Consider the following 25,122-nt stretch of genomic DNA (forward strand, 5'->3'; position numbering starts at 1 on the left):
CTGCCTGCATGGCTGACTGAAATACCCAGTTTAGTGTCTGCTGCCTCATTATTCTTCCAAAGGACAGCAAACATCCACGTGGAGCATGTCTGTGTATTGTGGTGGGAGGGAATAGTGATTTTTCAGCCTGTGCATGCACAGTGATTTATCAAAATTAGACATGAGACCATTATATACAGGACAGAGCACTCCCTGGCTGTTCAGTGTCTATGTGTGGGGCTGCTTCAGCAGAAGAGGTGATGGTGGTGCAGTGGGCCTGTGATGCTGAAGGGAAGTTCAATTACTGCCATTTTCCTGGTGGGTGGAGTTCAGCCCTTTAAAATTCTGTTCTGATAACCTAATTGTATAGTGTGGCTCATATTATTTGAAAAAACAAAAGCAGGAAAGAAAATTCTCTACAGTTATGGGGATCCCGGTGTACCCAGGCTCTTTTCTGTTTCCCGTTGACATGGAGCAGTCTTAAGGAAACAATGGTGCTTTTTTAACACGTCATCTTTCCTGAGAGCTTGAGATTGCAGTTCACATGCAAGTCCTGAGCTCCATCTGCCCTGATACTGAGCTGTAAACTGCTCTGAGAAACCTGATCAGAGTGCTGATAGTACACTGCTAGCTGAGATCCAAACATTCATGGGGTTTTAAGAGGCACACTCTTTGCTTTTTTTTTTTTTTTTTCTGTCTGTATGTATTTAGTGTATTTAGGATTATAATCTGTTCTGCCTGTGAGATAAATATTAAATAGTGATCAGTATCACACACCTGGTAAATCCTCTTCTTTAAAACTGTTTGCTGAATGCAACATCACTAAATCCACTTGCCAGACCTGGTTTATTTATCATTGCTTTGGATTCATACCTTTGGAAGCACTGGCAATGCTGAGTAAACTCCTTTGTAGGAGAAATACTTGTATAACTTACATGGATACACTAAATTGATTTAACTATGTGTATTTTCAGCAGGATTTAAGGGAAACAATGTGCCAGGGTTATGTTTTGAAAGTATTTGAAAAAAGAAGCAAAGCAAAGGAGATGTTGGCAGCATTCACTTTCATACTTAACCCAGCAGCATCTCAGATTTATTCTGAAAACAGCTGCAGTTAAGTTTCTCAGCCACCATTAGATCTCAATAAGCTGTATTAGACTAATTGGTTTGTGAGAATGTTGGCCCATTACAGAGACTGTCACAAGAGATGAGCTAATTACGCTGTCAAAAAGATGCACTGCTCATTAAAGCCAAGCCTTACAGAAATGGTGTGTCATGCTGCAGTGGGCAGGCTCTGAGAGGCCCATGGAAGTCAGAGTCCTGCATTTGGGAGCCTTTCCACCAAAATATACACCCAGAACTGTCAGCAGTGATGATCCACCTCATCTGATATGATATGTTTGAGGCACAAGGGAGAGCATAAAGCAGATCAGGCCAAAAAATCAATGTAGAGCTTTCTAAGTTGCCTTCACTGGGGAATTTGGCCTGTACTGTGTCGACCTTTGATATATGGTAAATACATCAACTTGCTACTGCATTTCTGTGCTAAAACAGAATTTTCTAGGCATTATCTGCACATAGAAGTGCTCCTGGTTAATTCTTCCTGTTTTGTTCAGGAGAAAACATCTTCCTTGTGGGACACAGTAAGAAGAAATAAGCCTTCATATGGCATTAAGTGGCTGTGCAGCTGCTAACTGCAGTTTAAAATAGGCCTCAAATTAATCCATGCTTAAATAGAAGTCCCTCCTTTAAAATGACAGAGGCAAGAGTTTAGAGGAGAAAGGACAATGACTGAAGCTTAAACTGCCCAGATATATGTGAGGGCTGTAAAATGGTGTAAGAAACCTATGATTTCTGCTGTCCCCCCGTTGCCATGAGGAACAGAGCATTGCTCTATACCTAATTGGGATACTTTAAATTGAAGGAATTGAGTGGCAGATTCAAGCACAAAAGCTCAGAACTTTTCTGGCCAGAAAGGTTCTGCTTCTGTAGGTAATGGTTTACAACTGGAAAAGAAGCAATTGTTACTCATTGAATGCTGGGTTAAAATGGGACTGAGTAACCATGAGGAAGAAAATTGTTGGAAATTCCTGGCTTTTTCAGCCTATCCATGAAAGGAGTGGTACCACTGGGAAGCAGGTTCTGCCAGGTCCCTGGCACAGGGTGGCAGAGTGGGACAGTCCCTGGGGGTGCCCCTGTTGCTCAGCAGGGCTAGCCAAGGCATTGCTGAGCCCCAAGTAGAGCTACTCCAGCAATAAGAGTGTGTTTATTATCTCTCCACTTGTCTTCAAGCTCCAACTCTGGTATTTACATTCTAACTACTTAAATTTTATTGGTGTTTTCAGCTGAGAAATTGGTTTTCATTTCCACTCTTAAAACAACCACAAAATAGAGTGTACTCTGTCTCTGATTGCAAGCAGCTGTCATGGTCCACTCCTAAAGCAGCTCCACTGTGATAGTAGAGAGTGACTGTAAAAGGTGGAATTTAAAACCTGATGTTTGGAATCCTAATTAAATCAGTTTATATAAATTATCCTGAGCTAAAATTAACACACACAAACACACACACACACATATATTAAAGATGAGAGCATATGCGCGCATTTTTCTTTTTTACTTTCCAGATGGACTTTCTGTGCCCTAGTAATTGGATAATCTGTTTTCCTCAGTCTAGGACAGTTGAAAAGGCCAGTGAGTATTTCGAGATGAATTTCTTTGGGGCATCTAGTGCTGATGTGAAGCCTCAGCCCTTGGCACGTGGGCTGCCTATCCAACAACTGGCGTGAGTCCAGTAAAGCTGTTGTACTTCAGCAACCCAAAATCTGGACTTCTTGTCTTTTTGCTCATCCACTCTGGCAATGCATTAAGGAGTTCAGCTTAAAAGATTACCTTAAGTCAGCTTCTTTAACATTATTTAATATTAGTGAATATCAGGGGTGAATTTACCCTGGTGGTTGTTCTTTACCAGCTCCAGCTGTTTTCCTGGAAAGGACCATCTCTCCACCTCAGAGATTTTGTCTGTCTGCTTGAAAGTGCTGTTCCCCATGCCCTGCTGGCAGAGGGGTTCGGTGGACATTCCTAATTCAATTCAAGGAAGAGCCTTAATGTTAAAATCATATTTAGAGGTAAAGCTCCCACCAGTGTTTAAGATAATCTGGCTTTGGGAAGTGCTGATGCATTCCTCTGGCAGTGCATCTGGGATGGGAACAGCCATAGGAGAGACAGGGTGGGAAGAAGAGTAAAACCTTTTACACTGGTTTTGCACCTTTAGTTGGATTTGACAGAAAATAGATGTATTCTACCCTTGTGTTACTGAGACACTGATTCACACTTTGATGGTTAACCTGTGAGGCACCAGAATGCACAGAAAGTGCTAAAATGCTTATTTACTCACACACTGACAAACAGCATAAAGGTAAATGCAGGCTTTATCACACAGCTAACAGTATTCATGACATGGAAGTCAACTGCAATTGAAAACATTTCATTTTGACATTCTTAAACTTCTGCACTTCTCAGTTGGAATGAGGTTTTTTTTTGGTTTTCAGTTTAAAATGGTTCTGGTAAGACAAAGCACTTCAGGTTGATCACTTTTGTTGGTGTTTCTACTAATAAAACTCTTCGATTTATAAAAAAATTCTGCTTCATAGAATCATAGAGCAGTTTGGGTTGACCTTAAAGACCATACAGTTCCAACTCCCCTGACATTGGCAGGGACACCTTCCACTAGACCAGGTTGCCCATCCAGCCGAGCCTGATTGACCCTGCAAAACACTCTAGAACAGATCTCTAGAAGCCTTGCTGCTGTTCTCTGTGTCCCACTGTGGAAGTATGTGGCTCATGTCTCATAGCCCATGTGATAAACATTTCAATATCATGACTGCCTTAATTGTATGACCACAATATACCTGTACCCAGTATATTATTCCATGTTCTCTAGAGTAATCTTCATATCCCAGCCTGCAATTAACTATTGGTGTTTTGCATGTGCTTTTTTGCATCTTCATGTACATTCTTGGCTGTGCCACTGTGGAATTAGCAGTAAATTGACAACTTTAGCCCTGGTTCTCCATAGCCAGGAGGTTGATTTCACTGTGAAAGCTCAGCTGTGTTTTTCTTAGTTTGCATACAAGAGCAGCCAAAGTGATTCTTCCACCTCCTTTCAGAGTAGACCCTCTCCAATGCTGGAAAAGCCACTCTAGTGTAGGAAGCTTTGTTGAAGTGTGGTAGCAGTCTGGACACATTGGGCAGCTCCCAGTACAGAGCACATGAGCCTCAGCTTTCCTGATGGAATACTTGAAAGTCAGAAGGATCCCTTTTATCTTTGCAAAAATACTTGCAGTATTCTCACAGTGATATCCTGCCAAAAATCAGTGCTGCGGTTGGTCAGGGTAGGGGAGAGGTTTGGCACTGTCACTCCTCAGGTCTCCTTGCTGTGGCTGCCTGGAGTGAGAGGAAAGGTAATTTTCTTCGAGCAGAAAGGGGTTTTGAGATGTTTACATTGAGAGAATGGGGACATCTGCTGGCTGAGGGCAAGTGCCAGGGATTCCTGCCAGCCAACGTCTGTCTTGGAGAGAGGTGGGAAACAATTCTCTGTGGGCTTCCTGAGCCTTCAGGCTATGGAGCCCTTGGCAGCCAGTCCCAGACACTGAACACCAAAATCAGAGGGCAATGCCTCCCTGGCTTTCCTGATGCCTGGAATAAGTGAAGTGCAACTTTGGAGAGACTTTTTCCCTGGAAGAGGGAAGGTAGAATCTCAAGAGGTCTAGGTAATACTGACCCTATTGGTCAATAAGCCATGCGTGTCTTTGTCTGGAATTTCATTAGCTGTCGGCTATGGTGATTTTTAACCTTTCATAATTCTTGTCCTTTTTAACCCTGCCTAAATGAAAGGTTGATGGCTAAAATAGAGCTGAAAGGCCAAACTTGTTTGTGCACCCTGCCAGTTCGGCCCATGTTTCATCGGTGATCCTAACACAAGGTCACTAAGTGCCTCAGAAGCATTTCAGTCCAACAGCAAAACCTAAGAGAGTGCTTCTTTGATTGATTTTTCATGCTCCTTCTCCTTCTAGAGATGGTTGACAGTGTTTGATCTTGTCAGAGAAAAACAACACAGTGCTTCTTCCAGCTTGCAGTGTAGATTTTAGCCTCTTGTGTCAGCCTAAGGGGGTCTGAGCTTAAGGTGCACTGGTGTTTGGTTTTCTTTCTTTTCATTACTTGAATTTCAAGGATTACATATCAGGGCCCAGATCTCTCTATGGATCTGCAATAATATTTGTATATAAGGTGTCATTCAGGAGTTACCTCGACAGATTAAAGGCACTGAACCATATTTTGAAAATTGGAAAATTTTCAGTGCTAGCATCAGTAAGAATCCAATGTACCCTGATTTCTATCAAAAACATTTTTTTCCTAGGACCAAAGTGTTTCCTATGTACCTCATTTCAGAATTACACTTGTTTTAGGATTTTCCTCCTTTGCACAGGCAGTGATTTGAAAAATGCTGAGCATGAAAGAAGAGATCTGAGCATCTTTATCCCTGTTACTTACATAGATTTCAGGTCTTTCAGCTTTATCTGTAAAATAAGGAGTGCTGTCATAGAATACAAGCAAGGCTGCTGCTGTATTTGTCTGTGTGCTAGCTAAGAAAAACCTGAGCCCGTCTTTCATGCCTCCTGCAAGGTCATCAGATGAGTGTACGTTAAATCTGGGAATGGTTTGTTGTCAGGAAAACAATATATTGCCATCTTGATATTGAACTTTGTGAGTATCTCTGCATTGGATCACAGTACCTTAAAAGCAAGTATGAAGACAGTACTAATTGGAGACTATTCTTGCTCAGAGGGACAAAAATCTGAGTGTGTTGAATGTGTTGTTGAATTTGGTTTTTTTATTGTATTCCTGGCTGATATGTGGGGCCAGCTGCTAACTACGGGCAGCCTGTGATGAAACACTGCAGAACCTGCTCTAGCCCCATGCCAAGGGGAGGCAGGCAGATGCTGCCCTGTGGCGTGACACAGATGGGCAGACGTGGCTCTGGAGCTACCTCGTCCTGCCCAGGGCACATCACGCCAATGTAAAGATGACTCAGAGCTGGATAGAGGCTCTTGGGTCCCTCCTTTGCTTGCTGCCAGCAAAAATGTGATGCTTTTGTGGCTCATCTGTGTTTGGCTGTAGGTTTGTGCTCTTTTGCTCCAAGGGAGTGCAATTCCTGATTTGGCATCTCTGTCAGGGAAAGGCATTAACACTGACAAAAGGTTAGAGAGACCTCTAAAGTGGGAACCATCACGACAACTCCTGCAAAAAATCATTTGGGAAGCGCTAAGTGTATTGATTTCTCTCTTCACTTGTGTTTTTTTCTAGCAATGTTCCTTTTTGGCAGCTTTTCTAGATGAGCAGAAGTAACTCCAGGGCTGAGTGCTGGCCAACCTTAATTTTGAATATTAGTTTTTTTTATATCTGGTGTAGTCCTAATCCATTGCCTTCAGATCAGAATGGATCTGTAGGTGTTTGGTTCCAAATGAAGTGCTGATATGGTCAGCATTGCACCAGTGGTGGTTTTTTGGCAGAAAAAAAATTGGGAGAAAGCCTGCAGCTTATTCACAACATGCATTTGGTGTAATTTAATTGTGCAAGGGTTTTTTGTTTGCAGTGAACCTGCCACTGTGTGGTTGGATCGGTGTTGGAAGGCTGAGGAGTTTTGAAGGGGTACAGACCAATGAATATCATATGAGGACAAATGTTTGTATAGCTGTGACAGTGTTAATGCAGGGAATGTTACATTTAATTGATTTAAACAACAACAAAAACAAGCAAAACAGAAAAAACTTAACAAGCCAAAAATCCCCCAACCCCAAAAACAAACCAAAAAACCCCAAACTTAAACGAACTACAAACCCCAAATGTAGGTAGTTGATGATAGTTGAACTTTAACAGTTCTAGGAAAACAGTTCTAGCCTATGTAAAATTTGTTCAGGCTGTTACCCTGGAATTATCACAAGCACCATTCCTTTATCATCTGAGGTGAGGGAACATTTGTAGGAAAAGATAAGTGTTTCCTAAATCTGTCAGTGGCTTCTAGTTATATCAGTGCCAATAAATAATATTATCTTGCCCCATGAACCTTGCTTACTTTATCTTCCTAGGCAGTCCCTTCAGCCTATGACTACAAAGTCATCTTACTCATGCAGCTGGAACAAGAGAGATGGGAGGGCAGACTCTTACTGGGGGGTTGTTTTCAAGGCCAAAAACACACCTAAGAAAACCCCGAATACTACTTTTTGTCATAAGTGATAGTTCTGTTTTTCAAATGATTCTCAGACACACAGTTGATGTATTTAAATGCGTATTTTAAGCAGTACTTGTTTAAAAGATAACTTTAAAAAGATCTCTTAAATATTAACACATATCTTAATCAGTGACTACTTTTCCTAAAGCAAAACAGATTTAATATTTCATGAGTACAGGGGTCTCCTTAAGTGTGTTGTTTATCTGTTGAATTGACATCCTAGACCTTGTTTTAGCCTCCAGGGATTTGCTGCGTGCAGTTTACAATATGCCATTTCCCAAAGAGGTTAGTGTTCCTCCAATATAAATCATGATTTTTTTTTCATCTGTCTTGCAGATGTACAGCACTCATTCATGAAAATAAAAATACACTCATCTGCATCTATTTATAAGTGTCATATTCTGGATCCTGCCAAAGTCAGCTCAAGCTGCATGCACAGCATTTGGCCAGAAGCAAAAAGCTCCTTTATTCACAAGGTTAATATTTAGCAGTGGACCAAATCCCATCTCAATTCCACCAGTGTAAATTGTCAGTTGAGTAATCCCAGTGTAACAATGGCATAATTGAGATTGAACTTGGCTTGTAGCACTGCTATTTTCCCCTCTTTCCATGGCTTTTTCCTGCCAGGATCCTTGCTGATATCCATGAGTATTCATGTCAGGGCCTCAGCCTTAAGCTGCTTCTCTACAGCTCTGCAAAGTCGGGGTGCAGGCTACAGCAGAAACATAGATCCCTAAAAGAGGAATTACATAAATAAGTGCTGTAATGCTACTGCTGGCTGGAAGTCATCCCAGTGATTATTTGGAATGTTGTGCATTTTAAGGATGAAAACAAGCAATAAGCAGGACTTGAATATGTAACAGGGTGTTATAAAAGTTTGGCATCACTGAGCGGTTGTTGTGCCCCTCTGTGGTTTGCTCTAGCTTATTAATATTTTATTTCATTCCTTTTCTAAACTGGACCAGTGAAATACATCCTCACACACTGGATAATGGTACTTATTAATAGCTGATATTGCCCCTCACCACCAATAGGGAGGCAAATGTTCATATAGGATATAAATAGAGGCCTTAATAAATCAGTCAGTGGATCGCTTGCTTTGGCTGGCAAAACTGATCTATTAGCACTGCTGATACTACCTGTAGCATTTGGAAGAATGGAAAGCACAATCCCTTTGTGTCATGGAGGATGAAATATTAGTGGGTACAATGGATGAAATGTGGCTGGACTTTTCCATGGCATAGGCTGTGACATGGGTAGTTTTTTCTTCAGCACAGGTTATTAACATTATCCATGGCTTCAAGGAGGAGCCTTCCCCTAATATAAACTTTCCTCCTTTTTCCCCTCTTCATTTTTCCTAATTTTTTGTCTTGGCATTTTTGTGTTTTTCAGCAATGGGTAGAAGGGCTTGGATCCATCATACATAACTTTAGAGCTAACAATGTCAGTCCAATGACGTGTCTCAAGAAACAGTAAGTTACTTTCTTTCCTCCCCTTTCTCCTTTATTTTTCTGTCCTTTTATTTTCCTTGTTGGAATTGAAAAACAAAATTATTTTTCATAATTTGACATTTACAAAACAGTGTCCTAAAGAAAATGGTGTTAAATGAGTTAAGAATTGGTCTCAAGGCTATATCTGGCACCTGCCCAGGAGAAATTACAGGAGAATTTATGACTGTTCATTTGATTTATTGTAGTGTATGTTTTAATTATTGGCTGGTTTGTTTTCTCCTTCATGCATATGCAAGCAAAACCTCATGAGACTTTCTCATCTTCACCCTTGCGTTAATTGCTGTACTGATTTTTTTGGCTGCTTTTTGCCTTTACAGTTTAAAGAACTGCCCTGCCTCAAGTGCTAAAATGTTACAAAAAAATGTTTTTATTGCAGAACAATTATTTGTTTGTACTCATTTAGCTGACAGGGCAATAGGTTAAACATAGATATCTAGATTCCAATTTTAATTAATAGTATTTTTAAAATATTTCATTCCTAATTTCAGTTGGATGAAGCTGGCCTTTTTAACAAACACAAATGGGAAAATTCCAGTTCGGAGGTAAGCACAGCTGGGGAGCTCTAGGTTTTTTCAGTTCCTAGTTCTATAATTTTAATAAAATGCTGTGGCTTAATAGTGAAATCTAATATTAATTTTATTACTAACACATATATAAGAGTAGAGTACAGAACTAGATATTGTTATCTGCCCTCCTTGGTAAGCTAGGCAGGACTTCTTATTAGCCTAGTAATTATTTTTTTATTGCAGTCCATTGTAATGAAGACATGAGTTCTAATAATTTTCAAAGTCACTTAGAGTTAAGAGCTTCAGATTTCTCAGCCTAACATTCCTCAAACCCTGGGATGGTTTTTTCAGTTGTAAAATTTGATAAAATGCTTTAAAAAAAGAACCATAAAAGCTTGCAGTCCAGTTAAGTAGAGGACAAAAAGGTACTTTTAAACTGTAGTTCCTTGTAAAAGAGATGTATATGTGTCTGCCAAAAATGCTTCTGCTTTTATAGGAACCCCCCAGATAATATTTGTTTTTGTCCATATGGTAAATGAATTGTCGGGTTACTTGTTGTCAGGAACAGCAAAGCCAGAACAGCATCTTTCTTTCTGTGCAGCTATTAACTATTGCAAGTTAGTGGTTTTCACCACTCTGGCTAGGCAATAATACTCCCCCCTCCTGCTCTAGGACTTCATTCTTGCTCGTACATTAAGCTGCTTTTCTCCTCATAAAGTACATGCAAACCAGATTTTTGGGGCATACTGATTTTTCATAAAGAGAAACTCACAGAAGGGAGCAAGAGGGAGGGCTTTGTAAGATAAACCTCACACAACGTTCATTTTTTTCCGAAGAGGGAAAGAGGATTTTGCATCTATAGAATCTGCAAAAAGACAAAGGGCCTGCCATGCTGCTTTCCAGGTTTCTTTAGCTTCAGGACTCAGGTGACACCTTGACAGTGTTAAAGCTGCTTCAGTGTATTATTCTTCCAGTTCTCACATGGCCAAGTCCCTGCTTATTTCTCAAACTCAGCTTCCATGAAGCACCTCCTGTGCAGAAGTCCCATGAGGAATATCATCAGCTGGAGGGTAACGGTGAGGGAACAAAACCACAGGGACAAATCAATTTTTGGGACTTTACAGCTCTATGCCTCTGTTTGAACACAGAACCCTATTCCACAGTATGAATTTATAGTGTGCTAACTTGTCTGAAACTGTTTCTGCCTTTAAATAATTTATATCACGTTTAGTCAGGCATAAATTCTCTCTGTTGTGCTGCAGCATACTGATTAGTGTATGCAGACTGTCTATTGCTCAAAAATCCAGTTCACTGGGTCCAGTGTATTAAATCTTTAAATTTGAATTTGCACTATTTACAGGTTAATGTAAATCAGCCCCTAGCAGTTTAATTTATTGTAAAAGTAGGTTGTTGGGGCTTTAACAGTTAACAATGCTTACAGAAAGATATAAAGGACACAGTAACCTTGAAACTGCAAAGTTAAGCAGGAGTTGAGAAAAGACATATGGAGGTAGCATCTAAGCAGCATCAAAAAAAAAACCGCAAACAGGAAACTTTGCTAGGTAAATGCCAACCAATCAATAGTAGAGCTTTATGCATGCTTGCCTCGTGCAAAATGTTTATAGCAAATAGGAAAATGCATGATCGCGTAGACGGAAGCAAAAAACTGTATAAGAGTCCGCACGGACGCAACAATAAATGGAGCATTAGCCTACTCATCATATTGATGTGTCTCGCTCCTTCACCTTCGGCCGCGGCAGTAGGTTGCTTACAAATTCATAAAAGATCTACTATTCCATGAAGCTGAATCTCCTTTGCATCTGCAAAATCCAAGGAATGTGCAATCTTGGTGTGGGGTAAAATGTGGCAAATTTTTGGGGCTCACATGGGAAGTGCTGTGTCACCCACTTAAAGGACGAGAAGAGGTGTCAGTGAGAAGAGGAATAGGAATGGAGGAGAGAAAAAAAATCAGTCTGCTCTGCAGATCTGCATCGGAAAAGAGAGGGAATCAGGGCCCTGATGTAGGGCCATGGGATTGGCCTGATCCAGCAGGAGCTGCTGATCGTAGAGTGGGACACACAGATACCCAGGGGTCAGCCTGGGCTGGGGGATTTCACTACTTCACCATTTCTTCCATGAACCCTCAGTGCAGAGAAGGGAAGTAGAGATCAAAAGGAGAGAGGAGGAGGGAGATGCATAAGGAGGGGATGTATATGAGGATGGCAAGGCAGGAAGCACTGGGAAATGTGAGCTGAATGGCTCTGCTATGCAAGGGCCACCAAAGTTTCACATTTGCTACCCAAGCTTCCCCCCTTGTACCTCTTTGACTGGTTTAAACCACTGATGTTTCCCCTCCAACTGACCTTTCTCTTTTACTTGTTTTAAATCCACTGTTACTTATTCAGCCTTGCTTCCTCCTCCTCCTGCTGCCTGTAGCAATTGCTATGGCTCTGGGGATACAGATGGGAAGGTTTCTCTCCCAGCAGAACCCCCAGCAGGTCTGTTCAGCTGTAGGAATGTGTATCACAAAATCCACCAGTATTTCATTTTTACACAGAAGTGCACTAAAACACCAATGGAAAAAAAAACAACCAAAAAAACCCTCACCTGCAGAATCAGAGGTCTTTGCATTTCTTCCCAAGTTTGAAATAAGTTTTGCCACTCCCCATTCCCCCTAGGGAATGATGAGCCTTGGTTGGCTGACACCCCTCAGGCTGTTGGGTGTGAATGTCATAAATACTCCTGACTCCTTGGCTGTACTGTTGGTAGTTGCAAAGTCACAAAGATTTTTCTCAAGCTGCTTTTGGATTTTAATGTATTCTGGGGCATAGATCTGTTGCTATCAATGCACTGTGTTTGGAAGAGAAGAAATTCTGGCAGTTAGCAGTGTGAAAACCTTTAGAAGAGTAGCAGTTTTGCCTTTTGGGCTTTAATAAATTTTAGCAGTCTGAGTCTAGAATTACATTTACAGCTCTTGAAAAGACATGACATTTGTAAGATATTTTGTATGTTCAGATTTTAACACTACTGTAACAGATGAATTAATAGGTCAGTGTTTGTTGAGAAAAAAATCTACTTGGTTTCTTCAACTTTCTGCTGGCAGAAAATAGATTTTCTATGTGAGTGAGTTGCACCTGCTCATCTAGAGCCTGGTTAGAAATTAGCTGTGCTAAGTCTTTGCTTCTCCTTTTAAGAAAGGAGAATTTAAATCCTTTCATAATAAATCCTTTAATGAATTTAATCCTTTAATTTAAAAGGATTCAAGCACGTTTAGGTTCTAACTATGAAAATATATAGTAAAAAAAGAAAAAACTAAACAAATGAAGCTTAACTCTTTTTCAGGAGTTTAATTAAGGTAGTTTGAAAGTAGAGGTTTTTTAAGTGTGTTTTGTATCAATTACTCCAGAGTGTCTGGAAGAAATCTGTTTCAATACTTCAGTGTTGGTTGTAAATCAAAGTTAGACAATTCCTTGTATAGTGTAGGCAGGTCAAGCCAAGCTGATAAACTCAGTGGAGCCATGCTAAAAGATTGATTTCCACAGGTTGTGCTGGCTTGATTTTTGAGGTAATGGTTGGAAAGTGCTGAAGATCTGAAGTAACCAAGTCATTTAATCCATCAACAAGCACGATTGAGTCATATCCCTCAGTCCCAGAGTTGGGAAGTACTTTAAATATTTATGAGGAAGTACATTGGCATGTTACCAGAAACCCCAAACCACTGTAGGTGGAACATGAGGAGTAAACACCTGTAGGTGTCAAGATGAATGTAAATCTGCTAGGATGAAGTCTCTTCTGATAGAAGGAAAAGCAATTTTATTTGCAATAGCCTTAGCAAAATGAATGTGTCATGCTGTATTTTTACAATCTTTTTTAATTCATGCAATCTTCTCTACACTGCTGCTCTCATTACAAATTACTGCTATGTTTGCTGTCAGCTTTTGTGAAATAAAAAGATACATTTGGCATCAAAAGTAAGTTCCCTGCAGCCATGGAATCTTGGCACACATCTGAATAATTACTTACACCAATATTACATGTTTTACAGGACATTTATTATTGGTGTCCAATTCATTACAAAAACCAGAAATTTACAGGGCTGGAAATAGGTTGTAAATTGTAGAGCTAACATTACTCTGTGGTTTAGAATTAGCAGGAAAAATAGATGCCTGGGGATTTTTTTAAGAAACAAGTGCCTAAAGTTAAACTCAGTCTATATTTTAGTGAAAATATCTTGGTACTTATCAGCTTTGGAAAAATCAAACAGCTAACTTAGATGCCTAAATAGGGACATAGAAATCTTGAGTGTTGTAAGGACCCAGTAAGAAGAAAAATATGGCTAAGTTTTGTTAAAATATTTTTTTATCATTTAGATATTTTCACTTCCTGATTTTAATTTTATTAGTATGAAAACATTTACATAGGCAGTTTAGAGTGTTTTGGAGAATAAACCAACCATGAATCGCTATGGCAACAAATAGAGGCAACAATTTGTTTCATGTCTCTTGCCATGTGAAATTATTTATTATGCATGAGGCTAACAAAATGTCTCAGCAAATGTTTGTCTCGCTCAATGATAAAGAGCAACACGTTCTTATCAGCAGCCATAGAGTGTTTCCCAATGTACAGTTTTTGTTAGAAATACGTATTGGATACAGACTTCAGTTTCTCTCTCCAGACTAAGACACCAAAACCAAAGGGTTGTGGGTCCCAGCATTTTAGCTCAAACCCTAAAGAGAAGGCAGGAGAGCTGTCAGGTTTGGACCCCCCTTTCCAGACCCAGAGATTATTCAGACTCATCTCAAATGGAAACAAAATTGGACCACTCTCATATTAATCATACCAAATAACTACATTTTTGTGGGATTTATCTTATTCCAAGTGAAACCAGTTTGCTAGTTTTATGCATTGGTGAAATAATGCTTTGGGAAGGAGCAGAATGTTCATCAGTTTGGGGGGAAATATTTCAGAGGCAGCTGAAGTATACCTAAAGGATTTGTGTATATGTAGCATGACTAGGACAGAATATTCTCAATGGCTGTGAGGTGAGGGAGCATCCAGAGGGAGGAGGGGATGGGATTTGGCATGTGGCTGGGAGTATCTTGATAGCAGCAGCTGCTAGAAAAGGAGAGGAAGAAAGCTCCCTTTGGGAACAGCCCACTCCAGTTTAATGCCTGGAATGGAAGGGAAGTCACCACAACCAGGAATGACCAGAGATAGGAGTCTCCTCCCTCAGAGAATCTGCTGCTTTCTAAATAGTCATTTATATCAGCACACAGCTTAAAAGAGCAAACAAAAGAATGCTTTGCATGGCTCAGTATCCCAGTGTATTGGGGGGAAAAAAAAGCGCTCTTTTGTCCTGTTTGCAGTTCATTATTTTGATGTGTTTTTTAATGGCTGGCTTGCAGGCAGGGCCATGCTGCTCTGTGGAGCTTAGAGCACTTCTTCAAGTGCACTATTACTTGGAAGCTGCTTACATTCATCAATTGAAGCCAGAGGAAAATGTTGGCAGTAAAAGCAAGAGAGAGAGAGAACAGATTGTTTAAAAAGTGACTAACATTTCTCTGTGTTGTTTTTTTTTTGTTTTTGTTTTTGTTTTTTTTTTTTGTTTTTTTTTTTTCTTCTCTCTACTGTTTTTTATTTTAGCATAACCAGAACCTTTGCATCAGGTAAAACAGAAAAAGTGATCTTTCAGGCACTTAAGGAATTAGGTCTTCCCAGTGGAAAGGTATTTAGTAGTTTTGAATAACTGTTTTTGTATACTAATAAAATGATGACTCATTCACGTTTTTAGCTGTAATCGAATTCATTTGCATCACAAAAAGCGTGCCTATGGTGTGTTACTTACTAATCACTGGAGGCTGTTTACTAGAGCCAAAAAGTAATTAAATCTGTAACACAGAGGTCCTTAAACCTCTTAGAGGAGGCTTCCCTTCTTCTCTGTCACAAGCTACCTTTTGTTCATTTATGCAAAGTATATAAGCACAAAATATGCATGTACTACATCTTTGCTCCTCTCCTTTGGAGAGCTGCTCTCCAGCTCTGTTCCACTTGCAGTGGGAGTCTCTGCCAGCAGTCCCAGAGAGGTGATGGCTTGAACTTTTTGGGTTTGGGTTTGGTTTTTATTAAGCTTCAGAAGAAAAATAGATTGTTTTCCAGCTCTGTGTTTATGTATGATTATTGTTACTGTGAGGTTAGAATACAAGCACATCAAACAGGTCTATGATAAAGGTGAATTTAGAATTACTTTGAGAGAATACAAAAGAAACCAGGTAAATTTATACTTGGGAAGAAGCTGAACCAGTTCTCAGTCACTTTTTTCTGATATATTCTCTTGGGAAAAGAGCACACAAGCTCCCTTGTCTGGGTAAATCTGTCTTTGCATTTTGTTGCAGAATGATGAAATTGAGCCTTCAGCTTTTACTTATGAGAAATTTTATGAGCTCACCCAAAAGATATGTCCCCGAACTGACATAGAGGATCTCTTCAAGAAGATGTAAGTTCAAATTGAATATAATCTTGCTTTAAAGACATTTTACTGTGTTTTTAGTCCCTAACTAATAGTGATAGAACACTGTAAAATTTATCCTGAATACTAGTAGCATCAGCAGTACTTTAGAACAAGCTCCAATCTATGTTTTTCCCCTTCCTCCCTTCTCAGACTTTTAATGTAAAAGTTCACTCTGTATCTTAGAGCAACTTTTACATGAGTTAAAGGAAGCACCTGGAACTTTTTTTTTTTTTTTTTTTTTTTTCATTGGCTTTACTAACTATTGTAATTTTTAACTTGCTCCTTTAGATGATTAACACAGTATGTGAACTAATTAAGTAAGAAATTTGAAGTTTGAAAAGTCTCTTCACCCAATTTATTCTCAGCTGGAGGACTTACATGTTGTTTTATGAAGTAATGTTTGTTCAGTGATAGGAGGATGTGTTGTGGGAGATATACTGTGCCCAGCATAGACAGTTAGTATGTTTTCTGTGACTGTTCATTTTGAGATTATAGAGCTATTTTCAAGTAGATAATGGTAGGTGGTTTTTAAAAGTATCAACAATGTCAACATGTAAATCATACCTACTGTAGCATCGTGTATAAAAACTTACATTCTCTAATAAATTCCTTTTCAGCAATGGAGACAAAACTGATTATTTAACGGTAGACCAATTAGTGAGCTTTCTAAATGAAGTAAGCTTTTTCATACATTAACTACCATACAAGTCTGTCTGCAGTGGCTTGCTTCTTCCAATCTTTCCATTGCATGCACCATGCCATCATTTGCTATGCCTCTGATCTGCTGATCTTTCCATTTTGGTAACCCGCAGGTGCAAAAATCAGCTCCAGTCGTGTGTGGTGTTGTGCTTTCTACATGTTGGCTTTGCAGTTGCATCTGTTGATTACTTGCTGCTGTGTTGTTATGGTGTGTGTTCTGTGTGGTTAATGCTTTTTATGCTGTGGCATTCGATGCAGTTTCCACTAAAATACACCCAGTATTTTATTGCAGGCAATTATTTTACCTGTAGGCCCCAGCTAAATATATCTGCTAGTCCTTCTAGAATAATAGAAAAACTGAAGTAGGCATTTATAAACAGGAATTTGATTCTCCTCAGCAGTATTAATTCAATCTGTTACAAATCTAAGAGCTAAGAGGATATTTTAAGAGTTTGTATATGATTTTTAAAATATCAGGTATGCAGAATAAAAGGAAATATTTTTATTGCTGTATTTCCAGTATACAGTTGGCAGGAGTATTTAGAATTTCTTAAAAGCATCATGAGTGTGTGAAGTAGTTCAATAAACAGTGTGGGATTGGCTCTTTTCTATTCCTAAAGCACAGTAAGTTATAGAAAACTGACTCCTTTGGAATTCCAGCAATGTACGCACTGTGTGGATTTGACAAGAACACACCCATGGAAAACAGACACATCCTACTTGGTTTTGTACCAGTAGATTATTGTCATACAGAACATGAGAAGCTGCCAACCTCACTGTGTGACATTCTTAGGTGCATTACCAAAAAAATTCTCCATTTATTTTTTTTTTTACTAGCTATAGTTCAATTTTATATATGTTTATATATGTGTTTATTTATTGGACGCTTCAGTATGAAGATCCAAGCTATAAGTTCCCTATATATCAAATTTAGATTATAATTTTATTTTTCAGTACAGAATGTGTGCTTTACTCTTCACTAAATCTGAATTACTTGTAGAAGGGATATTCAAAAAGAAAAGACAGAGAGGAGATTAACAGTTCAATTACATAATTGGGGTTATATACTTGGGCTTTTGGTTCATATCTATTGGCAAGCTGGAGCACAGGCTTAATCTTACTGCTGTGAGACATCCTTTTATCACAGCTAAATTCAGTGTCTAAATGTTTGCAGGGCTGGGGTCAGAGCTAAGGCTTGTAATTTTTGCTTCTGCATTGGAGAGAGAAAGGATAGTGTTGTGATTTAAATTATAAATTATCCCTTTAGAGCACCTCACCCCTCAATTCACCTGTAGTGCTAGATACATTTTACTGCTTGAAACCCACAGCCCTATCCCCACTTTAAACCATTTTAGCTTCTGATTTTTTTAGTTTCACTCTTCATTTTCAGGTAAATTACTATTTTATTATTATTTTAAAATTGATCTCTAATTGGTTTATTTTAAAATATAGTTCCTTGAAGCCTAAACTTCTGAAGAAAAGCTGCCAGCATTGGTATGAGCCTCGTATCTCCCGTAATAGTTTGAAAAAATAAGATTGAGTTGTTGTGCTCTCAATTTTATGTTGCTTTAGCAGTTCTTTTCACAGAATTAGAAACCTTATTTCATAGGTACTATTGGGGAAAAATGCATCTTGTTGACTACATTCATATTGACAAAATGCATTTTGCGATTGTAAATCTTATGGTTGGCCTCTTTAGTTGGTGACCAGAGCTGGGAAAAAATTACTCAAGTGTTTTTTCTAGAGTAGGATATTTATTCTGGTGACTGAAACCAATGCCTTTGGTCTGTGCTGGAGGTCTTTTGGTCCCCAAACAGAGTTTAAAGTTTCGGCCATAGTTTGAAAGGCAGAAAATTACCCAGAAAGTGCCTCCTGAGGGGATCATTTCTATCCCCTTGGCAGCTGGCCAACACTGCAATTAGCAGTGGTGTCTAATGCTGGCAAATATGAAAAGATTATTATCATTACATAGGAGAGGGAAGTTACTTGGCAGAGCAACTCTTCATGAGACTCTTTAGCTTAAATTATTTTGAAGTAACCTCCAAGGCATGCTGCAGAAGCTCCAAGTGTTATGGGTTTTTTAAGAGAGCATGAGGATATGTTACTGGGTATGAGGGGAGAGTGAGCAGCTTTCCTGGAGTTTTTCCAACCTCCTGTCTCTATTTGACTTTTAAATGCTGCTGGCTGACAGTTTATTTAATTGTGCTTCAGTATTTAAGCCTCTGGGAAGTTTTTAAAAACGTAATTGTTGTCATGCACTGAGTATTTTGTCTAGATCTCCTATTTTTAGAGTCAAATTTTGGAAAAAAAAAAGAAAAAGAAATATAGTAGAAAAGGGACTGAAATCACTACCACTGACATTTGCTCCTGCAGTTCATTTACAGCAATAAAATAACAAGGCAAAGTAACAGTTAAAATAGAATTTTCAGTAGTCTGACCAGGACTCATCCATTCTTTTGGGAGGGAGGTACGGGGAGATCCTTTCCTATTCCCAATTCCTTGCTCTTCTTCCCTCTCTCTCTTCCAGTTGCTTCCTCTTCCTCCCTCCTTCCCATCCCCTAGCTGTTCATGTCCCCAAAAGGGCCTTCTCACCACTCCCAGGGCAAATCCAGGAGGCAGAACTAGTTTTATCACTTTCAGCTGCTGCGTGTCTCAGTTTGCACCCACTCCAAGGTGCTGGAGGCAGCCTGGGGAGGCCGAATGAGCTTTCTCTCTTTGCAGAACCCTCTGGGCATCCTTTCGCCTCATGTTTTTAGTCAGTTCATCCTCATATGTTTGGGAATGCCTGGTGGAAGGATGCCCTATCTGGCATGGTAACCAGAACAATCAAACACAGCTTTGTTGCACGTACAAAATTAGTCCCAGGGCATGTCATCTTTTGAGATGAAATTTCACACTTAAATTTTGGTCTGTTTTTGTGTCACAGGTTCCCTGTGCCACCAAACTCTGTGGTGCAGAATAGTTTTCCCAAGGGACACTAGAGAACATTATCACTTTTTAAAAATTGATCTTTATCTGTTGCCAACTTTATTTTTTAAACAAAGTGACCGTAATGATACACTTTGGTTTATACGAAGGATTGAGTGTAAGCAATGATCACTGGAAGAATATTTTGGTCTTAGCTCCTTCTGATAACTCTGGGACTTTTTCTGAAGAGGAGACTGTTTGCTTTATCCCACCTATTTTCTTCTGTTTGCTCATTACTAACTTTAGAAGAAAGCAAGAGGGGAAGAGCCCTTTTCTTGAGCAAAGAACCTTCCCTACTATTTCTTACCATTTTTTGAGGTGGTGTATTGTCACTAACGGTGTGAAGCCTTGTCCTTTGTCACCGTGGAACTGTTGCATGCCAGTGTTGTGGTGTTGTTGGTGTGTGCTGCTGAGCAAGTCATGTCCTGCATCCATCTGCTGTCGTGTCATGTTTCATCTGAGTTTTACTGGGGCATCCCAAGAGCCCATCTGGCCTGAACAAACCTGCTGTGTTTAGATGCTGCAGACTGCCAGTGGCATTACTTGAAAGAGCCCTCCATAATTGCATGATTGAATTGGCATTGGTTGTAATTTCTTGGAGTTAATTAAGCACGTGCACCAATGGATTGGTTGTAAAAAAAAAAATAATAAAAGAGATTGGATTGGATATTATTTTTCTCATGGAAAAAAAGAAAAAGAAAAAAAGAAATCAAAAAAGTTCCACATAAGGAATTACAGCAAATGCTGTTAGTGCTGTTTACGCCATGTAAACACCATCCCATCCACTCCAAATTCTTGATTGCCAATATGAGGGTGGCCTGTTACATCTCTGAATTCTGCTGAAACTAAAGCTTGGAAACTGTGCACCTTCTGGGGTAAAAGAGTGTTTTCAGAGTCATATTTATTTCTTTGTTTTGTTGCATCTGCTTACGTGTCACTATTCCATCAATTCTGGTTTTAATTTTGTTTTAATGGAGAATCAGGCACACAGTGTGCAGCTCTAATCCAGCATGGAGAAAAAACCCAAAGTTACATAGCACACTATCAAGTGAAAGCATAAAAATTCTGAATTTTATTATTCTATTACAAGTCACTGCTAAATTGTACCTAAATGTGACATGTATTACGAAATCCTAATATTGTAAATTATTGTGAATTGAAGAGATGATGCTGTGAAGTTCTTGTGCATATTTCTTCTAAGAACCTATGCTGGTTTTTGAATAGTTAAAAATACGATGTTTCCATGATTCACAAATAATCATCCAGTACTTTCATATTTCTAAATTTCAGATTTCTAATTCTATATTTATAGTGTTAACTTTATTTTACTCTTTTGCTTTAGCTGTAGGTATTTTGTAAGACTTGCATTTTTGCAGAAGTGATTACAGTGCCATCAGTCAAGTCTGTCACTTTGCAAAAGAAAAGGATTAGACAGAAAATTTACAAAGGGACATTTAGCTATTTATTTTCAACATCTCATTGCACAGATCCCATGTGCAGTCATTATTTTCGTGATAAGCAAGAGTAAGACCAATTATATGATTGCATTGGAATTTATTTTTTTTTAATATTTTTGTGATCAAACTGCCTAGGTTTCTTATGGAAGATAAAGTTCGTTTTCTACCTAATGCTGAAGTTGCTGTTTAATAGTCTGTAAATTTTAGGGCTGCTTTTTTTTTTCTTTTTTTTTTTGTAAATGTCCACTTCTTTCTTTCTCATCTACAGTAGCGAAATGCTCTTGGATGATAGCCATGCACTGTATTGTTTTGCTGAATTCCATTGTTTTCTAACCTTAGCATCAACGAGATCCTCGGCTCAATGAAATTTTATTTCCCTTTTATGACACAAAAAGAGCAATGCAGATAATTGAGACATATGAGCCAGATGAAGACTTGAAGAGGAAAGGTAAATGGGGGAGGGAATTCAGGGTTCACTGGGTTTAGGCATTTGGGGAATTTGTTCTGAAGCAGTCAGACTTTTAAAAGGGAGTTTACAGTCTCTGTGGTCTGGGGACAAGCACTTGTGTAGGGTACTGGACCAGGAAACTGCTCTGCTGAAAAAAATACCTCCTCCTCAAATTCAGATAGTTTTTACAAGGATTATTATCCTGATCCAGGTTAGAGTGTGGCTGCAAATCCTGGTAGAAAAGGGAGAGGCTGGATTGAGTAAATATGGAGCAGAGGAGACTCCTTCCAGCAGCAAGGCAGCGTGCAAATGGCTGTGGTCAGTGTCTCAGAGAGACAGCAAATCTCTGCAAAGTACAGATACTGTGCAAAAATACAAAAGAAATTGCCATATGCATCCACCTTCTTATGATATAATCTCTCTAGTGCTTGAGGGCATCAGCCTGGATCAGAACAGGGTGTTTTAAGTGGGTGAATTGAAGTGTTCTCTCCGAGCAGAGTTGCAGGAAGCACCTACAAGGCATCCTTGGGCTGCTCATGCCCTGAGCTGCTGTGAGTGTGGGAGGTGTCAGGGACTGAACTTAGTTCCCAGTTCTTACCTGTTTTGCTGTAGCAGCCCTGTTGGGATCAACTGCAGAAATGAAAAATTTTGCTTTCCCCACCTGAGCTCCCTGCCCTTTTCACTAGCTTGCAGTGGTTGTGACAAGCAGAGAGGAGATTGCAGCTTTGCAAAGCCCATCCTAAGAAGAATCCTCTTTCACAGACATTTAGGCTCATGGGTCAAGGTAGAAGTATTTTCACATCCAGCTGTGCTGCAGCCTCTGTGGGTGAGGGATGTGCAAAGCAGGCAACAGAATGAGGCAGCATCTAAGCCTGCCCCAGTAAAGCCTGAGGCTTTCCCTCCCTCTCTAAATGAAGTAAATTCTCAGAGTGTTAATTGATTTTTTTTTTGTCAGCTCTATCCCATTTTATTTATAATTTTTTAAAACACTCATCTTTGATTCTTGGTGCTAGTGTATTTTAAATATTTTCCAACACCAGGAAGGTGTGCTAATGTGGCTGCCACCTGTTAGGGCAGAAGGTGTAAAAACATATTTTCTGAAGGTGGAAATAAATCTAAAATTAGGAAAAAAATTCAACCATGGCTAATTATTTAGCTTCTTTGATTGATTTATTTCTGTCAATAAATGTGGAAAACCCTTTGCTGGGATGGGGTTATGGAGAATAACAACAAAACAGTGGAAGTCCCCTATGAGTGTTCCCTCCAGGGATCTCAGCACTGGCTGTTCTCTTCAGCTTCTTTCCCCTTCTTAGATAAAACTTTGCTGTTGAGCAAAATACTCGAGGACAATCTTTTTTTTTCTTTGGGGTTTGGTTTTAGGACAAACAAATATTTTTTCTAGAACATTCCTCCAGCTTTGACATTTCTCCACAAGGTGATGATGCACTAGGAGCCTGGATCATCTGAAATATACTGTGCTGCTGCTTTAAATTACAAGGTGATAACAAAATAAAGCCATTCTTCAAGTCTAAAATTCCCTTTTCCCCCTTTTCTTTCATACTCAGGATCAGCCAAGAGGTCTTGAGTAAAACATTCTGAAACAGTTCACCTCTGGCTGACACCAAGCACAAAAAATTCAAGCTCCAGTAGAGGATTTTTTCAGAAAGTTGGGAGTAGAATGGAAACTGGGATCATTCCACTTCTCTGTATAAGAGAAAAATAAACTTAAAGAAAATAAAAATAGGACTGCTGCAACCTTGCCTTAACAATAGCTGAGTGTTCATAAATTACTTCAGAGAAAGTGATGTCAAAATTAGTGCCAGGTAACCATTCCCTGCAGCAGCTCTTTGTGAGTAATCTCTTCTTCCCTATCACAGATAATTTTCATTTTTCAGACCCTTGGCCTCTTTAAAACTGATATTGCCATACTAAGTATTTCTAATTTGGCGTCATTAAAAATGACCCCTTGATTTGTATTTTTTTGTACTATATTGAAGCATAGACCCCCAGACAGATGAGAGAGGTGTTATGAATTCTGTGTTCTGAATTCCTGTGTGTCCCTTGTTCATTGCAGATTTCTGTTTTCATTTACAAAGGTAGGAACATAAACAAACAGTAAACTGGGAGGTATTTTAGATTTTCCTAATATTTTATAAATTAACCACTGCAAAGATTTTCAGGTACACATCCCCATGTTTCTATCAGTGGGGAGCAGTCTCTGCACAAGCTGGTTGACAGTGATGTAGCACAGGACTAAATATCAAAGAGGGGAGGAATGGTCCACGCAAGCTCACAATCCCTGACTTAGAAAATCCCAGAGATCAAAATTATTGGCACTGTTCTGATGAGATATCACTGCTTATTTGCCTTCTGCACCTCCTTTTGCTGCCTTAGTTCTGCTGATAATGAGTGCTGGACCTCAGATGTTGAACTGGTGGGCACCTGATTTTTAATTTGGTTATCTGGGAACATAATGGCACATTTTGCATCAGCTGCTGCTCAGCCTCGAGCAGAGGAAGGGGAGAGCTGTTTGCATACAGGAACCTGTGTAAAAAAAAGGTTCTCTGCTAGAATTCCTCTCTCTGAGATGATTTGACTCCTGTTGACTCTCAATACCTGGCAGTAATTTACCATGCCTTCTTCTTCCTTCCAGGTGTCATATCCAGTGATGGGTTTTGCAGATATTTGATGTCAGATGAAAATGCCCCAGTTTTCTTAGACCGTTTGGAATTATATCAAGAGATGGACCATCCTCTGGCTCATTATTTCATCAGTTCCTCTCACAATACCTATTTAACAGGCAGGCAGTTTGGTGGCAAGTCTTCCGTGGAGATGTACAGACAAGTGCTTTTGGCTGGATGCAGGTTGGAAGCAGGATATTTGTGAATCTGAGACTTTAAACTAGAAATATTACATAATATACCTTGGTGTTGATATATTGTACAATTGAATGTATAAATGTGTTAGTGTGGCAAATGGAACCACATGTGTTTGTTTAAGAATCTTATTTTTCTCACAAAATACCAGGCAGAGGAATGTAGAAATTGATATAAGGAGAGAGTTTGTGAGAAAGTTAACAGAAGTTTGATCTCAGAATGATAGCTGAAGAATTTCAGAGGGCTTTCTGCTTTTTAATTATGAAGTTTGTATGTGAGAAGTTTTTAATGAGAATCAGGAAATTTATGATTTCCTGCTTAATTTCTTCACTTACTAGAATGAGAATAAGAAGAGTGACACAGTGCTAAAGACATTATTGTCCAAACAAGAATATATTCACTCACACATGCTATATTTAAGGTGGTATATCCAAAATTATAGAAGAAGTCTGAAATAACGCATGTACAACTTAGAAAGAGTTGTGCAATGCCCAAAACTGATTTGCAACTTACTGCTCTGACCATCACTGGTAAAACATGTCCCAGGTAGCTCACCTGTAATAAAACACTAGGTTTATTTTTCTTGGATCTTTAGGTGTGTCGAGCTGGACTGTTGGGATGGCAAAGGTGAAGACCAAGAACCAATAATAACCCATGGAAAAGCAATGTGCACAGACATTCTTTTCAAGGTAAGTGCCTGGCCTCTACACCTGGCAGCAAGCCCCAGGAGAAGCCCTGGATAAGAATCCAGCCAGAGCACCTTCCTCTCCTTAGCAGTGGAATGTTGCTGCTGTGTGATGGACTGACATGGGCAGGATTTCTGGCCCAGACTTTGGGGCTCATTTCTGCCTTGCCTCTCCCAGCCCTGTGCTCCATCTGCCTT

General features: G+C 39.4%; 1 protein-coding gene across 10 annotated transcripts in view; it reads left to right on the top strand.

Annotated features, from left to right (window-relative positions):
- The window catches only part of PLCB4 (phospholipase C beta 4), a 187,259-nt gene that overhangs the window by 106,568 nt on the left and 55,569 nt on the right, over nucleotides 1-25,122 (top strand). For all 10 annotated transcript variants that reach the window (XM_083857441.1, XM_083857442.1, XM_083857439.1 and 7 more), the window contains 8 exons: nucleotides 8,660-8,739; nucleotides 9,267-9,320; nucleotides 14,928-15,009; nucleotides 15,677-15,777; nucleotides 16,410-16,467; nucleotides 21,255-21,363; nucleotides 24,017-24,227; nucleotides 24,835-24,928. In XM_083857441.1, coding sequence (XP_083713567.1) covers nucleotides 8,660-8,739; nucleotides 9,267-9,320; nucleotides 14,928-15,009; nucleotides 15,677-15,777; nucleotides 16,410-16,467; nucleotides 21,255-21,363; nucleotides 24,017-24,227; nucleotides 24,835-24,928 — 789 coding nt within the window. The remainder of the gene's footprint in view (nucleotides 1-8,659; nucleotides 8,740-9,266; nucleotides 9,321-14,927; nucleotides 15,010-15,676; nucleotides 15,778-16,409; nucleotides 16,468-21,254; nucleotides 21,364-24,016; nucleotides 24,228-24,834; nucleotides 24,929-25,122) is intronic.

Source organism: Zosterops lateralis, assembly GCF_965231275.1.
Source record: "Zosterops lateralis genome assembly, chromosome: 3".
In the NCBI taxonomy this organism is placed as follows: Eukaryota; Metazoa; Chordata; class Aves; order Passeriformes; family Zosteropidae; genus Zosterops; species Zosterops lateralis.